Genomic DNA, 15,572 nt, shown 5'->3' with positions numbered 1-15,572 from the left:
AGAGCCCTCCCCTTTCGATTTTCTCTCCTGGCCTTTTCCCTTCTCTCTGTCAACAGTCGCCATGCCAAGGTGAGACTATATACACCTTCGCATGTCTCCCTAGAGACTCCTCGCTCACACCTTTCCAACCCATGTCTTTTCTTCTTGCAGAGCCCCTCGAAACCACTCCAAGAGTGAGAAACCCTCCCTCCCTCCCTCCTCCTCCCTCCTCCCCTTCCCACTCCCTTGGATTCAACCTCGATTTCCTCTCGACTCGCTACAGGGAGGACCTCTCTTCAACTGAAGAAGATGTAGCTGACTCTCTCCTCTTCCCTCTCCACCCATTTTCACCCCAGCCTACAAGGTTCCCCGACGACCGTTCGAGTCCGCTCGACTCGATGCTGAGCTCAAGGTCCATATTCCCCTTCCCTTCCCTTCCTTCAACCTCGCCTCCTTCCCTCCCTCTCGGTCCCACCACCTCGAATTCAACTCTGGTCCTGACTCCACCCTCTTCTTCCTCCTCTTCCTCTTCCTCGTTTGTCGTGTTGCGGTTTGGAACGAACAGCTCGCTGGAGAGTACGGACTCAGGAACAAGAGGGAGATCTGGCGAATCCAGCTTACCCTCTCCAAGATCCGACGTGCCGCTCGAGAGCTCCTCAAGCTTGACGCTAAGGACCCCAAGAGGCTCTTCGAGGTTCGTACCTGTCTCTCCATCATCCATTGGGGTCTCGTAGGAGAAGGGAGGGAGGCAGCAGGGAGGGAGCGTTTTGGAAGGAGAGACGGAGGAGGCGCGAGAGAAACGAGAATTCGCGACGAGCTCGTTGGACTCGTAGGGACGCAACCACTTCCATTGGAGGAGTAGAGCTGACTTGTTCTCGTTCTCTTCCTTCTGGTGCTGGTCTTTGTGGTGTACAGGGAAACGCCTTGATCCGACGACTCGTGCGAATCGGTGTTCTTGACGAGACACGAATGAGGCTCGATTACGTTCTTGCCCTCAAGACCGAGGACTTCATGGAGAGGAGGCTTCAGACTCAGGTCTTCAAGTCTGGATTGGCCAAGAGCATTCACCACGCTCGAGTCCTTATCCGACAGAGGGTGAGTTTCTGGTGGAGAGAGGGAGGAGGAGAGAAGAAGAAGAGACGAGAGAGCTGACCTTTCCTTTCCCTTCCCTTCCTTTCCTCTTTCCTCCCTCTCGCCTCTTCGTTCCTACTACCACCTCGACCCTCTCCTCCTCACCATCACCATCCTCGTCTTCCCAAACCACTCCAGCACATCCGAGTTGGAAAGCAGATCGTCAACGTTCCCTCGTTCGTTGTTCGACTCGACTCCCAGAGTGCGTATCCAACTTCCTCTTCTCTTCTCTTCTCCTCTTCTGCCTCTCCCTCTCTCCTCCTTCTCCGAAACTGATCACGACCTTCGTTCTCTTTGCACTCTTCGCAGAGCACATCGACTTCTCCCTCACCTCTCCCTTCGGAGGAGCCAGGTCTGGACGAGTGAAGCGACGACGAGAGAAGAACGCCAAGTCCGCTGAGGCTGGTGGAGACGCTGAGGAGGAGGAGGACGACGATTAAACCGAGGCAAGATTCAAAGGATTTCACTACGATCTTGATGGGCTCTTCTCGGTATGAACTCTCGTAGAGAACGAAGGAGGAGGAGGAAGGGAAAGAGAAGAAGAAGGGGACGTGCGCGAACGAGCGGTGAGAGCTGGGCTTTCCCGAAAGACTTTTCTGTTAAGAGAACTGGAAACTCGTAGAGAGAGACTGCACGAACCTGTCTGGTTGAGAAGGGAATCATCCACTACACCGAAACCAAGGTTCCCTTCAAAACGACGCTCGGGAAAAGAAAGCAACCGAAACGACCTTATCCTCCTCTCCCTCCAACGTCCATGGTCCCTCCCTCCCTCCTCCCCCCGCCCCGCCGTCGCCCTTCCTCCTCCTCCGCTTCCACCACCACCACCACCACCGCTTCCTCCTCCTGCTCCTCTCGAACCTGGAAAGCTCGAATCTCCAGTCCAACCACTCCCGCTCCACCTTCGCTCTCCAACCTCACCGCTCCAGCTCAACCTCAACCTCAGGCCTCGACCTCCTCCCTGTCGTCTTGTTCAGCTTCTACGACGAGCCCAACCTCACCAGCCACGTGCAGCAGTTCTACGACGAGCACAGAAGCCATGAAACGCGCTCTGGAACGCGACGACGAGAGTGCGGCTCTGGCTGCGAAAGCGAGAGCGCTCGAAGGTCAATCGAACGGGAAAGGAGCGAGAAGACGGCAGCCTGTAGGAGTTGGGGTGGTCGTGACGAGTGAGTTTGGAGGAGAGGAAGCCATGTTCTTGGGGAAGAGAAGAGGGGCTACTAGTCCGCTGAGCTCGCCGGAGGAGGAGGAGAGGGTGCGAGAGGTGGTGGGACGAGAGGAGGAGGTGGAGGAGAGGAGGGAGGAGAGGGAGAGCGAGACGACGATGGAGGTGGAAGAGACAGTGGTGGTTGTAGAGTCGGAGGAGCAAGCGCAGCAGGATGGTGAAGGGACGATCACGAAGAGGAGTAAGTTGAGACATGCTCGGCCGTCGACTTGGTTCGGTTGGGGAGGAGGAGGAGAAGGGGACGAGGTGATGGGGAACGGAGAGAGCGTCGGTGGACCTCCTCCTCCTCGTAGAGAGCTTTCGACGCCGGAGGTTTCGACGACAACATCAGTGGGACCTCCTACGACGAGCGAGACGACTCTCGAACCAACTCCTACAACGTCGCTCTCGCCTCAAGCTCAACGATCTTCGACCTCAAGCTCAAGCTCACCTTCCGTCGCCGTTGACGTCGACTCCTCTCCTTCGTTCGTCCCTCGCTCACTCTCTCCTTCTCTTCTTCTTCTTCACCTTCACCACAGCTCTGACCTCTCTCTCTCATTTTCTTCCTCCAGATCACTCCCACCTCCTCCCGAACCAGCTCCCCTGCCTTCCAACTCGCACACCTTCCTCCCCTCCCCTTCTCCCTCCCTCACCCTCCCTTACCCTCCGAAGAAACGATCAAGCTGGCTTCGAAGGATCCCCACTAGGATCAGCTACTCGGCAGAGGTTGATACGCTGTCGAACACGCCTGCGGAAGGGGAGGACGCCGCGTCGTCGCCCGTTGAGGAGATCGTCGTCGCTCCTCAGCCCGAAGTCGTCGCTGCGATCCCAGAACCTCAACCAGAACCAGCATCCCTACCCCTACCCCTACCACTACCTCCCACCACTCCTAGTCGTCTCGGCTGGCTCTCGAGAGCTGCCAGCTCAAACCCTCTTCGGCCTTCCAACCCAAGTGCTCCGTCTTCAGTCGACGCGACCCTCGCACCACCTCCTCCACGAGCTCCCACTCCTCCTTCTCCTCCTCCTCCTCCAGCACCAGAACCGACTCCTTCTCCCATCGAACCAACAACACCTCTCGCCATCCCACCTCCAACCTCCTCAAGCTGGTTCCGTCGAACTCCCTCTTCCTCCTCCCTCTCAGCCTCCAAACCACCAGCTCCTCTCTCCCAACTCCAACCTCAACCTCAACCTTCTCTTACCCTCCCTCTCTCCTCCACCTCTCCCACTTCCTCTCCAGCACCAAGCATCCAATCCAACTCGATCCCCATCGCAAGGAAACCCTCGTTCGGCTCGTCGCCGTCGCCTAGTGGACCGCCGAGCTCGTACGGAAGCACGCGTCCGATCGTGCCTTCGTCGTTGGGAAGGGAGGTGGTCACGGCTGAGCCGGAGGAGATGGAGGCTGTTGCTGATGTTGTTGTTGCCGCTGTGAGGGAGGGTGGGAAGGGAGGGTGGTGGGGGTACGTGCCTGGGATGGGAGGAGGAGGAGGAGCGAGGAAGGAGGTGGTTTCGATCGTTCAGGAGGAGCTGCCTCAGCAGGAAGTCGAAACAGTAGCTACGCCGGTCGTCGTCCAGGAAACGATCGTTCCAGCAGATGCAACGGTTCCCGCTCCTCCTCCTCCAGCAACGTCCTCCTACCTCGCTTGGGTTTGGCCCACAGCAGCCGCGTCCTCGACGTCCTCAGCACCAACACCTTCCTCCCTCTCTCCACCGCCACCACCTCCTCCAGTCGGGGAACCACCCGCCGAACCCACTCCTCCAGCAAACGAAACCTCCACGGATCTCATCGTCGCTTCAACCTCCGTCGCCGCCCAACCAACCTCCTACGCCTCGTGGCTCTCCTTCATCGCCGCTAAAGCTCTCCCTCCTCCGACCTTCTCGAAACCACCCGCAGATCTGACGGATCGAATGGAAGTCATGGATATCGACGAGGAGGCAGCGCCGTCTTCCGCGTCTTCCTCTTCGCTCGTCGTTCCATCCTCCTCGACGTCGACGCGTCCAAACCCTTCTTCCCCTCCCACCAGCATCCGAGGAAACAAGTCCTCCTCTTCCAACCCCATCGCCTCCTCCACTCCTCCCTCTCCTTCGTCGACCTCTCTCTCCGTCGCTCCCACCCAACCAACCCACCCTCCCACCTCCTCGTCCTCGAAGATCTCCCGCTCAGCCTCAACGTCCACGCTCAAACCCCCTCCACCCCCGAACCTCGTCCTCCCAACGTTCAACGACATCTTCTCCCGTCCACCACGAAATGTCCCTCCGCCTCCGCCGAAATCCCTCGCGAAGAAGACCCTCTCGGCTCTGGGAGCGTTTGGGATCGCGACCTCCTCGTCGTTCTCCTCCTCGCACGCTCGAACGCCCACCTCGTCAACGCAAGGAACGGAAGCAGGAGGAGGAGAAACCAAAGTCGAAGCAGCTCGTCGAAGAGGACGAGAACTCCCGAAGGAATGGACTGTCCTCCAGTCGGGAGTGCCTCTCTCTTCCCGAAGCGGACGAGCAGGAGGAGCAGGAGGAGCGGGAGGAGGAGCAGCAATCAAACGAATCGTGATCCTCTCCGTCCACGGCTGGTTCCCCAACGCCATCGTTCGGTACATCGCTGGCGAACCGACGGGGACGAGTAGTGCGTTCGGGAAGAAGATGGAGGAGGCCGTGAGGAGGTATCTCTCGCACGGGGAAGGGGAGGAGGGTGGGTTGGGAGGGTGGGAGAAGTTGACGGTGATGCCTCTGGAGGGGGAAGGGAAGGTTGAAGATCGGGTGGATCGATTGTTTAAAGAATACCTTTCGAGACCCGAGTGGGTGGAGGATCTGAGGTGTGCGGATGCGGTGCTGGTGGCTACTCATTCGCAGGGTGGGTTTCGAGCAGCACGTTTCCGTCGTCCTTTCGTTTTTTTCCCCGTCGTCTTGGACTCGGAACCGAACTGACTCGAGATGCACTTCGTTGTTTATGTTTCTTGGTTCACAGGCTGCCCTGTATCTACTCACCTCCTCAACAGACTCTACGAGCAAGGCCACTTGCGGTCGGCTCACAACGAGGAGGCGGTTGCTCGATTGGAGAACGCGTTTGGTCCGACGAGGATGGAGAGGAGGAGGACGGATCCGTTGCCTAAGGTTGTGATGCTGGGGATTTGTGAGTCTCTTCCTCGTACTCGTTTCGAGGTTGAACGAGAGGAAGGAAGAGGGACTCAGGAGGACTGACTTCTCGTCGCCCCCCCTTTTCTTTTTGGTTTCGTCAGGTGGAGTCCACGTCGGTCCTCTCGCGTACCTCAACTCTTCTTCAGTCGTCATGCCTTACCTTCAGTACTTTGAGAACGCCGCTGCTCACGAGCTGTTCGAGTTCCAGGTGAGCAGGACCTCGTCGACTCTCCCTTTCTTTCGTCGCCGGACTGACGCGTATTTTTTTTTCGTTTCACAGGACACCGAGAGCGCCGTGTCAAGAGCCTACACTGCTTCTCTCTCTAGTGCTCTTGATCACGGAGTCAAGTTCGTCTACGTCGCTTCGCTGAACGATCAGTGAGTCTCTCTGTCTCTGTTGGACGCGTCGTTCCTCTTTCTCTCTCGTTCCTGACCTCTCCCCTCTTCCTTTTCGAACAACTTCAGAGTCGTCCCCGTCTACGGAGCCATTTTCTCTCCCGTCTCCCACCCTTCCATCCTTCGAGTCCTCCACATCGATGGGGCTGCTTACTCGTTCGTTCTCCTCCCACTCTCCCTTACGTTCCTTCTTTCTCCTTCTCAAACCTGACCGTCGGTTCGGCTCGGTTGTTCACAGCGCCTCCGACTTCGTAACCAACCTCCTCATCTTCTGCCTTCAACTCCGAAACGCTGGCCTCTCGGACGGAGGAATGGTCGCTCACTTGAGCGAGGTCGTCGCGTCGGGGTTGACGGGAGTGGGGCATTCGACGGCGTACAAGGAGGATCTGTCTTACGAGTGAGTTTGAAGAGTCCCTTTCTCTTCCTTTACGTCTCCTTACCTAGTTCTGCGTATCAGGGAGTTGTTCAGAGAGGGTGAGAGCTTGTTGAACGAACGAACGAACGAACGACGCTGACTCCCTCGTTTCGATTTCTTTGTTTTTTTCGCAGCCTCGCCGTTCGATACCTGTTCGAAACGACTCCGAGCAAAGCCGCTCCTGGGACACTGGAGGTGGAGGAGTTCCTCGCTACCGAGGCGAAGAACTCGTATGAGATCCCTTGGATTCTGGTGAGCCTTCTTCCATCTCTCTTTTTTTCCCTCGAAGCGGCGGAAACGTCTCGACTGATCACTCGTTCGTTCGTTCGTCGACTGCAGCGAGGGATCATGGAAGATCCTCTGGTTCTGGAGTTGTTTGGACGAGAGCTGGACGTGTTGAGGAGTGGATTCGAGGAGTGGCAGCCTACGACGGTGAAGATGAAGGATTTGAGGAGGAAGGTGAGTTTGGGCGTCTCCCTTCGTCTCCCTCTCTTTGTTCTTCATTTCTTCTGCTCCTTCCCCCTGATATGGTTTCCTTTTCAATCTCACTCGCTGACCCCTCTTGCTTCCTTCTTTGCTCGTCGGTTTCTTCCAGCTCGAACCCCTCCGACCTCGTCAATCCCGTCGAGTCACGTCCGCTCTCCTCCCTCCCTCGGCCATCAAGGATCTGAGCACGCTGAGCAGGAACGAGGCAGGTATGTTGAGCCCTAAACTATAAACAACCCCACCCACCTTCACTCCCCATCGTGCGTTCTATCTCCTTCTCGAACCGGAAACCGAAGAGAAAAGAAACTCGAACGAGCTGACCTCCTTGCGTCGTCGTTCTTTTCTTCCTTCGTTGCAGCACCCCTCTTCCCACCCCCTCCGCCACCCGTTCTGAATGGACTCATGGGATCAGATTGGTAGACCTAGACCCACTTCCCTCTCTTTCTCGACCGTCGTATCTCGCTGTAGAGCTGGTTTTTCGTTTTTTTCTCTTCGTTCGTTTCGTTGATTTCTTTCTCGCTCTCTCACTCTCTCTCCTCTTCACGCGCCCTCTTTTTCTTTCCCTTTGGGCTTTTTTTTTTTTCGCTTCGTTGCTTCCGTTCACTCTTGCTTGTACAACCCATCCATCCCACACACTACTTTAACGACCTTCACACGATCTCTTTTTGGCTTTCTTCTTGTTCGAACGCGTCACTCTTAAGAGAAAAAGGAGACCAGCAAGGAAGGAAGGCCAATCGACCAGGCGTCGAGTTGGACGAACCCCTCTCGCTCCTAACACCCACTTACCCCCTGGTCCTGCCTTCCCTTCTCTTCTCTTCTTCGGACCAGTTCTTTCATCAAGGCGAGTCTTCCCTCATCGCTCGCCTACGGAAGGGTTCGAGGCTGACTTCGAGCTCTCGTTTTGCTGGACACAGAGATCTCGGGAAACCCCAAACAGCACTCCCGCACCTCAAGCTCAAGCTCGCAAGACCCCACCTCAGGAAACAGGACTCGCTCAAGGAATTATAGATTGGAAACATGGTTAGTATTATATTTCTACTGTTTCCATGTTGGTCTCTCTGCTCTTGGGTGGAACGAAGGAAGGAAGGAGGGAGGTGGGGAACGAAGGAAGAGGAGGTCGAGCTCAACCCTCCTCCTCTCTCCTTTCCAGCTCAAGCTCAGCTCAGCTTCGAGTTCCTCCCTTTCTTCCTTCTCGCACACGTTCTCGAGCAGACGTAAGCTCTCTTGGGACGGGGTGTATGCTCCCACTTTCTCGCATCTAGGCCATTCAACGGCTGGTCGAAGGAGGGAAGGAGGGAGGTCGAGCTGACCCTGTTTCGTCCTCCCTTCCCTCGTTTGCGTTGAGTAGGAGAACCAAGGACAAGATCCGGAAGAACTTTACGTTAAGCAGAACATCATTGGTGAGTGGTGAAGAGCTGACTTACCAGAGGAGAGAGACGGAGAGCTGATCGCTGGTCGGTTGGTTGCGTTCTGAACAACAGGGAAGGGATCGTTTGGTCAGGTCTTCAAAGGGTTCGCCTCAATTCTTCCTCCTTTCCGTTCGAAAGGAAGTATAGGATCTGACCTTGTTTTCTGCTGGTGGTTCTACAGAGTCGAGAAACGCACAGGAAGCCTGGTCGCCATCAAGGTCATTGATCTCGAGAACGCAGAGGACGAGATCGACGACATCCAGCAGGAGATTCAGATCCTTTCTCAGCTCGATTCGGCTTGGGTTACAAAGTGAGTACACAAACAAGTTTGTAGAAGAGAGATCGATCTGATGTGTGTGGTTTTGATGGGTGTGAAGGTACCATGGTTCGTTCCTCAAGGGCTCGAACCTATGGATCATCATGGAGTTTTGCTCGGGAGGGTCGTGCTCGGATTTGGTGAGCTTTCGTTTTTCGTCCTTTTGGTTTGTGAGGAGAGAGAGAGCTGAGCTGATTGGGTTGTTGATTGGGGATGGCAGCTCAAGAGTGGTGTGTTTAGAGAGGAGTACATCGCTATCGTCGCGAGGGAGCTGTTGAAAGGGTTGGAGTACCTTCACTCGGAGGGGAAGCTGCATCGGGATATCAAGGGTGAGTTCCTTCTTTCGCTTTTGATCTCTAGCAGGTTCGAGAGGCTGATGAGCTGACCCTTCTTCCTCGTACCCCTTTAGCTGCCAACATCCTGCTTAGCGCAACTGGAGACGGTGAGCTTCGTCGTCGCTCGTCGAACGAGATCCACCCGAGCTCACTCGTCCCCTCCTCCTTCCTCTTCCAGTCAAGCTCGCCGATTTCGGAGTCTCTGGACAGCTCACTGCTACTATGACCAAAAAGGTGAGATATCTCTCATCTCGTTCGAGAATCAGCCTTAGCTTGAGAGCTGATCATCTCCTCCCTCTCTCGAACGCCAGAACACCTTCGTCGGTACGCCTTACTGGATGTCTCCCGAGGTCATCAAGCAGTCGGGGTACGACTTCAAAGCCGACATCTGGAGTCTAGGAATCACCGCTATCGAGCTCGCTATGGGAGAACCTCCTTACGCTGAACTGCATCCGATGAAGGTGAGCCCTTTCCTTCGCGTCGATCCGACCCTCCCTTCTCGTCCTCTGTTCAACTCTCATGCTCATCTTGCCTTCGCTCGTTCGGTATCTCTAGGTCCTCTTCCTCATCCCCAAGAACCCTCCTCCTACTCTCGGACATCAGTTCTCCAGGGATTTCCGTGCCTTCGTCTCGTTGTGTTTGCAGAGGGATCCCAAGGAGGTTCGTTCCCTCTTTCCCTCTCTTCTTGAGTCGACAGCTGATCTCGGATGGTTCCTTTGTGTATGTGTAGCGTCCGACGGCGAAGGACCTTCTCAAGCACAAGTTCATCAAGCAGGCGAGGAAGGCTAGTTACTTGACCGAGCTCATCCAACGACACGAGGAGTGGAAGTCGAAAGGAGGTGCGAGGCAGGACGAGGAGAACGGACCTGGGACGTTTGATAGGTGAGTCGGAGCTTTTTCCTCTTCCCTCTCTGCGTAGGAGAGACTGATTCTCGACTTTTCATTGTCGATTTAAACAGGAACGCAACGATGGGAGATCAAGCCGACCTCTGGGACTTCGGAACGATTCGACGCGACCAACGACAAGCTACCGTCTCTCGAGCTGCTCCTCCTCCCGTCCCTTCGATCCCCTCTTCTTCATCCCATCAACACCTCCCCAGCACCAACAACAACGGACCTCAGTACCAACAGCAGCAACAGCAACAACCTCGTCAATCCTCTCCTCAAAAGCACTCCATTTCCCGATCAGGAGGCTCCCGCTTCGGATCCATCACCTCCTCTCGTTCCGCCACCCCTACCTCCGCCTCCACAGCTCGAGGAACCCCTCCTACCACCAACGCCAACCAGTTTCCCGCTCCTCCCACTTCCCTTCCACCTCCAGCTCCCCAGCCAGCTCGTTCCCAACCTTCCTCGCCGGTCAAACAGCACACCCAACCTCAGTCTCAACCTCAAGCCGGAAACGGATCGGGATACGACACGATTCGGTTCGCTGGGGATATTGCTGAGCAGCAGGCTAGGATTGAGAAAGGCCAGTGGACGGATGCGAGAGGTCAGGAGGGTGGAGAGTACGACAGCGATGAGGAGGAGAGGGAGGAGAGAGAGGAGAGGTATGATGAGGAGGAGGAGGGAGGGAGTGGGAACCAGCAGCATGATGAGGATTTGGATGATAGTAGGGCTATTTTGGAGGATGTGGTGGTGCCGGTTATCGAGTCGGTGAGTCTAGCAGGGTCGAGTTCGCAGGAGAGATGAGACGATGCGAAACTCGAACTGACGCGTCTTTTCTCTCTTTGCTTTCCCGTTCCGCGTTCGATCAGATCTCCCAACGAGTACCTAACAGCGAAGCTCGACAGGTGTTGGCCAACTTGAGGCTTGCGTTCGAGGAGGCTGAACGGATGTGAGTCTCTCTCCCTCTCCCGCTCTTCTTCTTCGTTCTTCCTCGAAACCTGACTCTCGTTCCCTTCCTTCGCCCTTCAGAATCCCCGGTGTCACCTCCGCTCTCGTCTCGGAAATCTGCGAGAACGTCGAGCAGACGGATCCGCTCGAGCAGCAGTCCTAATTCTGCTCTCCCTCGTCTCGTCTCGTTTTGCTTTTCTTTTTTTGGCTTTCCCGTTCTTTCTTGCACACGTCTCACTCTTCTTCCTATATTTGACTCTTTCACGTTATGGTTTCGCTTCGCTTTGCACAAACACTGCTTGTTCATACCTTTACGCTGCTCTATGTCGCTCTCTTTCAAGGCTACCTACCCTCTCGTTTTCGTCTTGCTCTCGTTTGATTCCCTTCTCTCGTCCTTCCCTTCTTTTTTTGCTTGCGCTCGTTTGAACCGGATCCTTACCCCTACACCTCATACACACTCTCTTTTCTTACACACGTTTGCAAACGTTTTCTTGAGAGGGATCTGGTTCTCGCGTCGACAACGAGGGGAGACGGGAGGAAGAGACAGACGCGTTGTCGTCTTCTTCCCTCTTCGAGACAGTGGGCTTCCTTCGTGGCTCTTTCAGTGGCTCGAAGACTAAGATTTCGCTGGGAGATGCGATGAGAAGAGCCATTCTACACGCCGACTCGATGCATCTCGAAAGGAGGAAGGACAGAGAGAGAAAGTCGTGAATATGAGAGAATAGGGAGACGAGAACTATAAAGAGAGCAACGGATATTAAGAGTCGTTAGGTACGTAAATCTTAAAGAGAAGCAAAGGCATTTAAGGAGTCCAGGAGTTCGTGAGGATATTAAGGTCGTAGCGCAAGAGAGAAACGAGAAAAACGAAAACGCGTGCGGAGTGTGTACGAACAGACAGTCAAAAGTCAAACAAGACGGACGCACCCCTCCAATCCCTACAAAAGATAGAAAGATCTACTCAGCCTTTCCACTCCTAGCAGCCTGATCCCTCAACACGCTCCTCAACCTCCCAGCAACCGCTCCATAGGCGACCTCCCCTCCTCCTCTGGAGCTGATCTCTCCTCTTCCTCCCCAATCAGCCCCACCTTGTCCTCCTCCAACGAAGATGGAAAACCGATCGTTCATCCCTGAGAGACGACGGTGTCGAGTGTCGGACTGGCCGTCGGAAGACGTAGCGGTGGTTGGGGATTCGAGTCGAAGGGTAGCGAGACCTGAGGTTCGGCGGTTGGAGATGAGTCCTGGAGGAAAAGGAGAGTCTTCGATGGCTAAAGAGGACGAGGAGATGGAGGTGGTTGGGGAGTCTGAAGCTCCGGTTCGAGGACGAGTGGGTCGAGAGGGAGTTGAGGAGTCGGAGGGGGTTTCGGGAAGAGGGATGGCGGAGTCGTTGGGAGTTGACGGAGCGCTGGAGTCGGAGTGTTGGGAAGAGCAGTTGGTGAGAGAGGGAGGTCGATCGGGTCCGATGTTGCTGGATTGGGTTCGGTTGAGGGAGGAGGAGGGCGAGGTGACGGAGGAAGAGGAGGGAGCGAAGAGAGCGGCGTAGCATGGATCGCAAGCTCGGACAGGTTGAGCGGAGGATTTGGGTCTAGTAGAGTCGTTGATGGTGAAGGTCTGATGAAAGACGAAGAGGAGAAGAGGGTCAGGCTCTGAGGAAAGGGTAAGCAGGAAAGACGACGCGTTGGGAGTCGGACTTGCTTTCGTCGAGCACCAATGACAGCACACCAGCCCACACAGCCGGCAGTGATGCCTCCTCCTGAACACCGTAAACGGCTCGTGACACCTCATGCACTTCTCCGTCCTCGAATCCGGCACCCAAACAGCAGCGATGAAGCTCTCCACCGTCTGGGAGCTCGTCCCGTCCGACGACGACGCGAAGGATCCTCCTCCCGCCGATATCGGGGCGCTATCGTTCGAAGGATGGTTGGGATGGGTAGAAGATCGAGGAGGAGGGATGAGAGAGGAAGCCTGGTAGTCTGGGCCGAAGGGAGAAGGGAAGGGCATCGCCTGAAGAGATCGACGACGATGTCGACGCATCGTGTGCTCCTCGTCCGTCTTGAGCGTCCGAAGGCTTGAGAGGAGTTCCATTCGAGCATCTCGGATCGCGTCCATCCATTCCTCCTTCTCCTCTTGAGAGCCTGGGTAGGAAGAAAGAGCGAAAGGAAAAGGAAAGACGGTCAGTCTTCGTCCTCTCGTTTCGACTTGATGTCTCGAAATGAAAGCAGAAGTAAACTCACAAGCAACTACAGCAAAGCTCTTGTCGGGACTCAGAAGCTCGAAGCTGAACTGATTGCTTTTCGAGTCCTCCACTCCTACCACCGTCAGATCCTCCAGTTCCAACTTCCGATGGAAGACGAATCGTCCCTTCTCTCCCGCCGGCGTCGAGAAGTCCATCGACACATGAGGGGAGTGCGATGGTTTCGATTCCGACTTGGTCCGAGTCCGAACGAAAGACGAGCTCTCCTGGGGAGCAGGCGAAGTCATGAGCGACATCCAGTTGGAGAGTCCAGCGACGGATCGAGACGAGGAGAGAGGGAAGGACGAAGTCGAAGCTGTCGTTCCGTAGATGAGGCAATCGGTGAAGAGCCAGAAGGTTCGATCCTCGTCCCGACGACGGCATACTTTGACGAGGTCACCTGAGAGAGGAAGATGGAGAAGATGAGGTAGGTCAACGAGAGGAAAGACGAAGAGCAGAGAGGAACGAAGACGCGACGAACCTTGCTTGAGCAGTCTTCGACCTGGAACGACGAACGAGAATCCATCGGGGAGCGAAGTGAACGATCGATGAAGAGCGATGAGTTTTTGGGTAGCAGCGATGTCGTGAAGTCGAGCGTTGAGAGTTTCGGTGACTGCAAGGGAGGGAAGAAAGGCGACGATGACAGTCAGCTCGAGAGGACAGTCGAGCTCTATTCGTCGAACCTAGACCATACTCACTCTTATCGACGACCTCTAATACCTTCTCCAGCTCTCTCCTCTCCAGATCCTCCTCAGGAGTGCATTTCAGAAGATCCTGATAGAGAAAACCCGACGGAAAGATCAATTCGAGTTCGTTTCCTCGACGCGTCGAACGACTCACCTTGATCAACAAAAGATACCTCGGCACTCTCTGCACGACGCTCAGCAGCCAATCACCCAACCTCAACTTCTTACATCCCTCGTGCCTCTCCCTCTCGCTCAACCACTTGGCAAACGGTCCTCCCTCCTTCCTCAGATCGCTCAGCAGCTTGGAGCTCGTCGCAAAGTTGGAGATGAACGGGTGGTAGAGCGACATGAACGGAGCGTGTTCGGAGAGGACCTTCGAGATGGGTGCGATGACCTGAACTGGTGGTGGAGGGACGGCACAGAGCTCCGCTGGGAGGGAGAGTGGTCGAGGAGAGGAACGAGGAGAGAGGGAACGGAGGGTTGAGGTTGCTGAAGACGGTAAGTCGGGAACGGGGAGGACGATGGGACGGTTCGAGGGTGAGTTGGGAACGAGAGGAGAGATGGGAGTGGTGAGTTGGTGAGGAGGAGCTGAGGTTGCTGTGGTGGAGGGAGAGAGGAGAGGGAGAGGGAGAGGGAGACACGTCGAGATTCCTGCGAGCAAGGTGAGGCTGAAGGAGTGGATCTGAGTGATGTTGTGGAAGAGTTCTTGGATGGTTTTCTTGGGTAGGATGGGATAGGGATCTTCGGAGGTGGCTAGGAGAGGGTTGAGGAAGTGCTGGAGGAGTGTAGTGAGAGGTGAAGGGTTAGATCAGGACGAAGGAGGGAGGGAAGGATAAAAAAGAAAGCTGACCTTGATGATGACCTCCAACCCTTCAACGTAGACCTTCTCGCTCTCCCAGATCTCCTTGATCACCTTGGCCCTTTTCTCGTACTTCTTCCTCGAAACCTCATCCTCCAGCGACTCTCCTACTCCTCCTCCTCCTCGTGCGAGATCAGGCAAACCCATCATGGTCCTCGCTCTCGTCAAGACCCTCCCTCCTCCTACAGCCCTCCCAACTCCACTCAACAAGCTAGGACTCTGAGCTCTGACCCTTCCACCACCAGGTCCCATCCCGGTAGAGATTCCGGTAGAAGCTCTCGCGGGAGGTGAAGTCGATCCTCCTACGGCGAAGAGCATCGAAGCCGGAGGGACCGTTGGAGTCGAGTACGTTCTCGAGAGACGATGATGGGAGAGGGAGGACGAAGGTCGAGATAAGTGGAGAGGGGAAGCGCAGGTTGGGAAGGTTATAGAGGAAGGGGATCCAGGTGAAGTGAATTGAAGAGGAGGTGGTGGCGAAGAGGGGAAGGTAGAAAGAGGGAGGGGAGGAGGTGAAGTCGAAGGTTGCTCCTCTGGAAGAACATAGTCGCAAGAGAGCACGGAAGCGATGCTAGCTCGATTGGGTTTTTGGAGGGAGGGGAAGGAGGTCCGTCGAAGAGATGGCGAACCTTCCAGGAAGAAGAAGAGGAGTCAGAACGAGTCATCCTGAGGAGGAGAGGGGGAGGTCGAAGTGGTGGTTGAAAGCCTGAAGACCGATGCTCCCTCTCCTCTCCCTTTGGACGAAGATTTTCAAGATCTTGATGGTCAGAGCCAATCTACTCACTAGAGTTCCTCATCACTCCCAATCTCTGTGGACCAGCCGAGAGGGACGACCCAGATCTCCCTCCTCCTCCTCCTTCGGTTGAGCTCGCAGGAGTCGTCCGTCCTCCTCCTCCTCCCTCTTCAGCACACGTCGCCCAGCTATCCAAGCTCGAAGCCGCACTGGATCTCTTGGACGAAGGATCTGTTTCCGAGACGAAGAACGTAGGGGTGGTGGAACGAGAGGCCATTCCTTCCTCGGAAGGTTTGGCGAGAGTAGGCGAAGAGGGGAGAGAGGGGAGCAAGCGTCGAGGTTCGTTCGTTCGCTTCGCCTATGGGAGTTCGTGGAAGTTTGAGGGAGAGAGATAGAGAGTGGGAGAGGAGAGGAGAGGAACAAGGTAGGAGTTTGGTCGG

The 15,572-nt window shown here is 55.6% G+C and overlaps 6 protein-coding genes across 6 annotated transcripts; 5 read left to right on the top strand and 1 right to left on the bottom strand.

Moving 5' to 3' along the window:
• Positions 1-61: 61 nt before the first annotated feature.
• Positions 62-1,550, top strand: BDY24DRAFT_414726 (uncharacterized protein; the record flags this gene model as incomplete). The annotated part of the gene is made up of 7 exons (XM_076643358.1): positions 62-69; positions 151-173; positions 336-391; positions 545-673; positions 895-1,074; positions 1,249-1,312; positions 1,420-1,550. The coding sequence occupies 7 exons, from the start codon at positions 62-64 to the stop codon at positions 1,548-1,550; spliced, it is 591 nt and encodes a 196-aa protein (XP_076497199.1).
• A 3,263-nt stretch (positions 1,551-4,813) lies between these two features.
• Positions 4,814-6,959, top strand: BDY24DRAFT_339982 (uncharacterized protein; the record flags this gene model as incomplete). Its single annotated transcript, XM_076637386.1, has 7 exons — positions 4,814-5,157; positions 5,438-5,645; positions 5,718-5,815; positions 5,903-5,989; positions 6,072-6,230; positions 6,383-6,500; positions 6,588-6,959. Coding segments are annotated over 7 exons (1,386 nt in total), but the record flags the coding sequence as incomplete, so codon positions are not given.
• A 1,135-nt stretch (positions 6,960-8,094) lies between these two features.
• On the top strand, positions 8,095-9,680 carry BDY24DRAFT_339829 (STE20 family serine/threonine-protein kinase; the record flags this gene model as incomplete). The annotated part of the gene is made up of 10 exons (XM_076637380.1): positions 8,095-8,134; positions 8,216-8,246; positions 8,325-8,453; positions 8,521-8,599; positions 8,680-8,788; positions 8,869-8,901; positions 8,973-9,028; positions 9,106-9,255; positions 9,350-9,454; positions 9,525-9,680. Coding segments are annotated over 10 exons (888 nt in total), but the record flags the coding sequence as incomplete, so codon positions are not given.
• On the top strand, positions 9,488-10,870 carry BDY24DRAFT_43941 (uncharacterized protein). Its single transcript, XM_076644446.1, has 4 exons — positions 9,488-9,676; positions 9,754-10,447; positions 10,549-10,628; positions 10,709-10,870. The coding sequence occupies exons 2-4, from the start codon at positions 9,764-9,766 to the stop codon at positions 10,788-10,790; spliced, it is 846 nt and encodes a 281-aa protein (XP_076497196.1). The 5' UTR covers positions 9,488-9,676; positions 9,754-9,763; the 3' UTR covers positions 10,791-10,870.
• On the top strand, positions 10,871-11,361 carry BDY24DRAFT_43881 (uncharacterized protein). The gene has a single exon (XM_076644393.1). It carries the CDS (start codon positions 10,951-10,953, stop codon positions 11,245-11,247), a length of 297 nt encoding a protein of 98 aa, XP_076497195.1. The 5' UTR covers positions 10,871-10,950; the 3' UTR covers positions 11,248-11,361.
• Positions 11,362-11,392: 31 nt separating this feature from the next.
• BDY24DRAFT_387305 (FYVE, RhoGEF and PH domain-containing protein) lies at positions 11,393-15,365 on the bottom strand. The gene is made up of 8 exons (XM_076640214.1): positions 15,184-15,365; positions 14,394-15,028; positions 13,698-14,318; positions 13,556-13,631; positions 13,339-13,470; positions 12,859-13,257; positions 12,320-12,759; positions 11,393-12,235 (listed from the first exon to the last, which is right to left on the bottom strand). Exons 1-8 carry the CDS (start codon positions 15,194-15,196, stop codon positions 11,582-11,584), a joined length of 2,970 nt encoding a protein of 989 aa, XP_076497194.1. The 5' UTR covers positions 15,197-15,365; the 3' UTR covers positions 11,393-11,581.
• Positions 15,366-15,572: the final 207 nt, after the last annotated feature.

This window comes from Mrakia frigida (assembly GCF_051309035.1).
Source record: "Mrakia frigida strain ATCC 22029 unplaced genomic scaffold BDY24scaffold_13, whole genome shotgun sequence".
Lineage (NCBI taxonomy): Eukaryota > Fungi > Basidiomycota > Tremellomycetes > Cystofilobasidiales > Mrakiaceae > Mrakia > Mrakia frigida.
Note: the sequence above shows the minus strand (reverse complement) of the source record. Positions and strands in the feature narration are given on the sequence as shown.

Excerpts from the sequence above, each read along its gene's own strand:
- BDY24DRAFT_43941 (XM_076644446.1), top strand. The coding sequence starts at position 9,764 with ATGGGAGATCAAGCCGACCTCTGGGACTTCGGAACGATTCGACGCGAC. Across the intron at positions 10,448-10,548 it reads TGGTGCCGGTTATCGAGTCG|ATCTCCCAACGAGTACCTAA; the intron begins GTGAGTCTAGCA and ends GCGTTCGATCAG. Across the intron at positions 10,629-10,708 it reads TTCGAGGAGGCTGAACGGAT|AATCCCCGGTGTCACCTCCG; the intron begins GTGAGTCTCTCT and ends TTCGCCCTTCAG.
- BDY24DRAFT_43881 (XM_076644393.1), top strand. The coding sequence starts at position 10,951 with ATGTCGCTCTCTTTCAAGGCTACCTACCCTCTCGTTTTCGTCTTGCTC.
- BDY24DRAFT_387305 (XM_076640214.1), bottom strand. Across the intron at positions 14,319-14,393 it reads GGTTGGAGGTCATCATCAAG|CACTTCCTCAACCCTCTCCT; the intron begins GTCAGCTTTCTT and ends ACACTCCTCCAG. Across the intron at positions 12,760-12,858 it reads GAGCTTTGCTGTAGTTGCTT|GCTCTCAAGAGGAGAAGGAG; the intron begins GTGAGTTTACTT and ends CTTCCTACCCAG.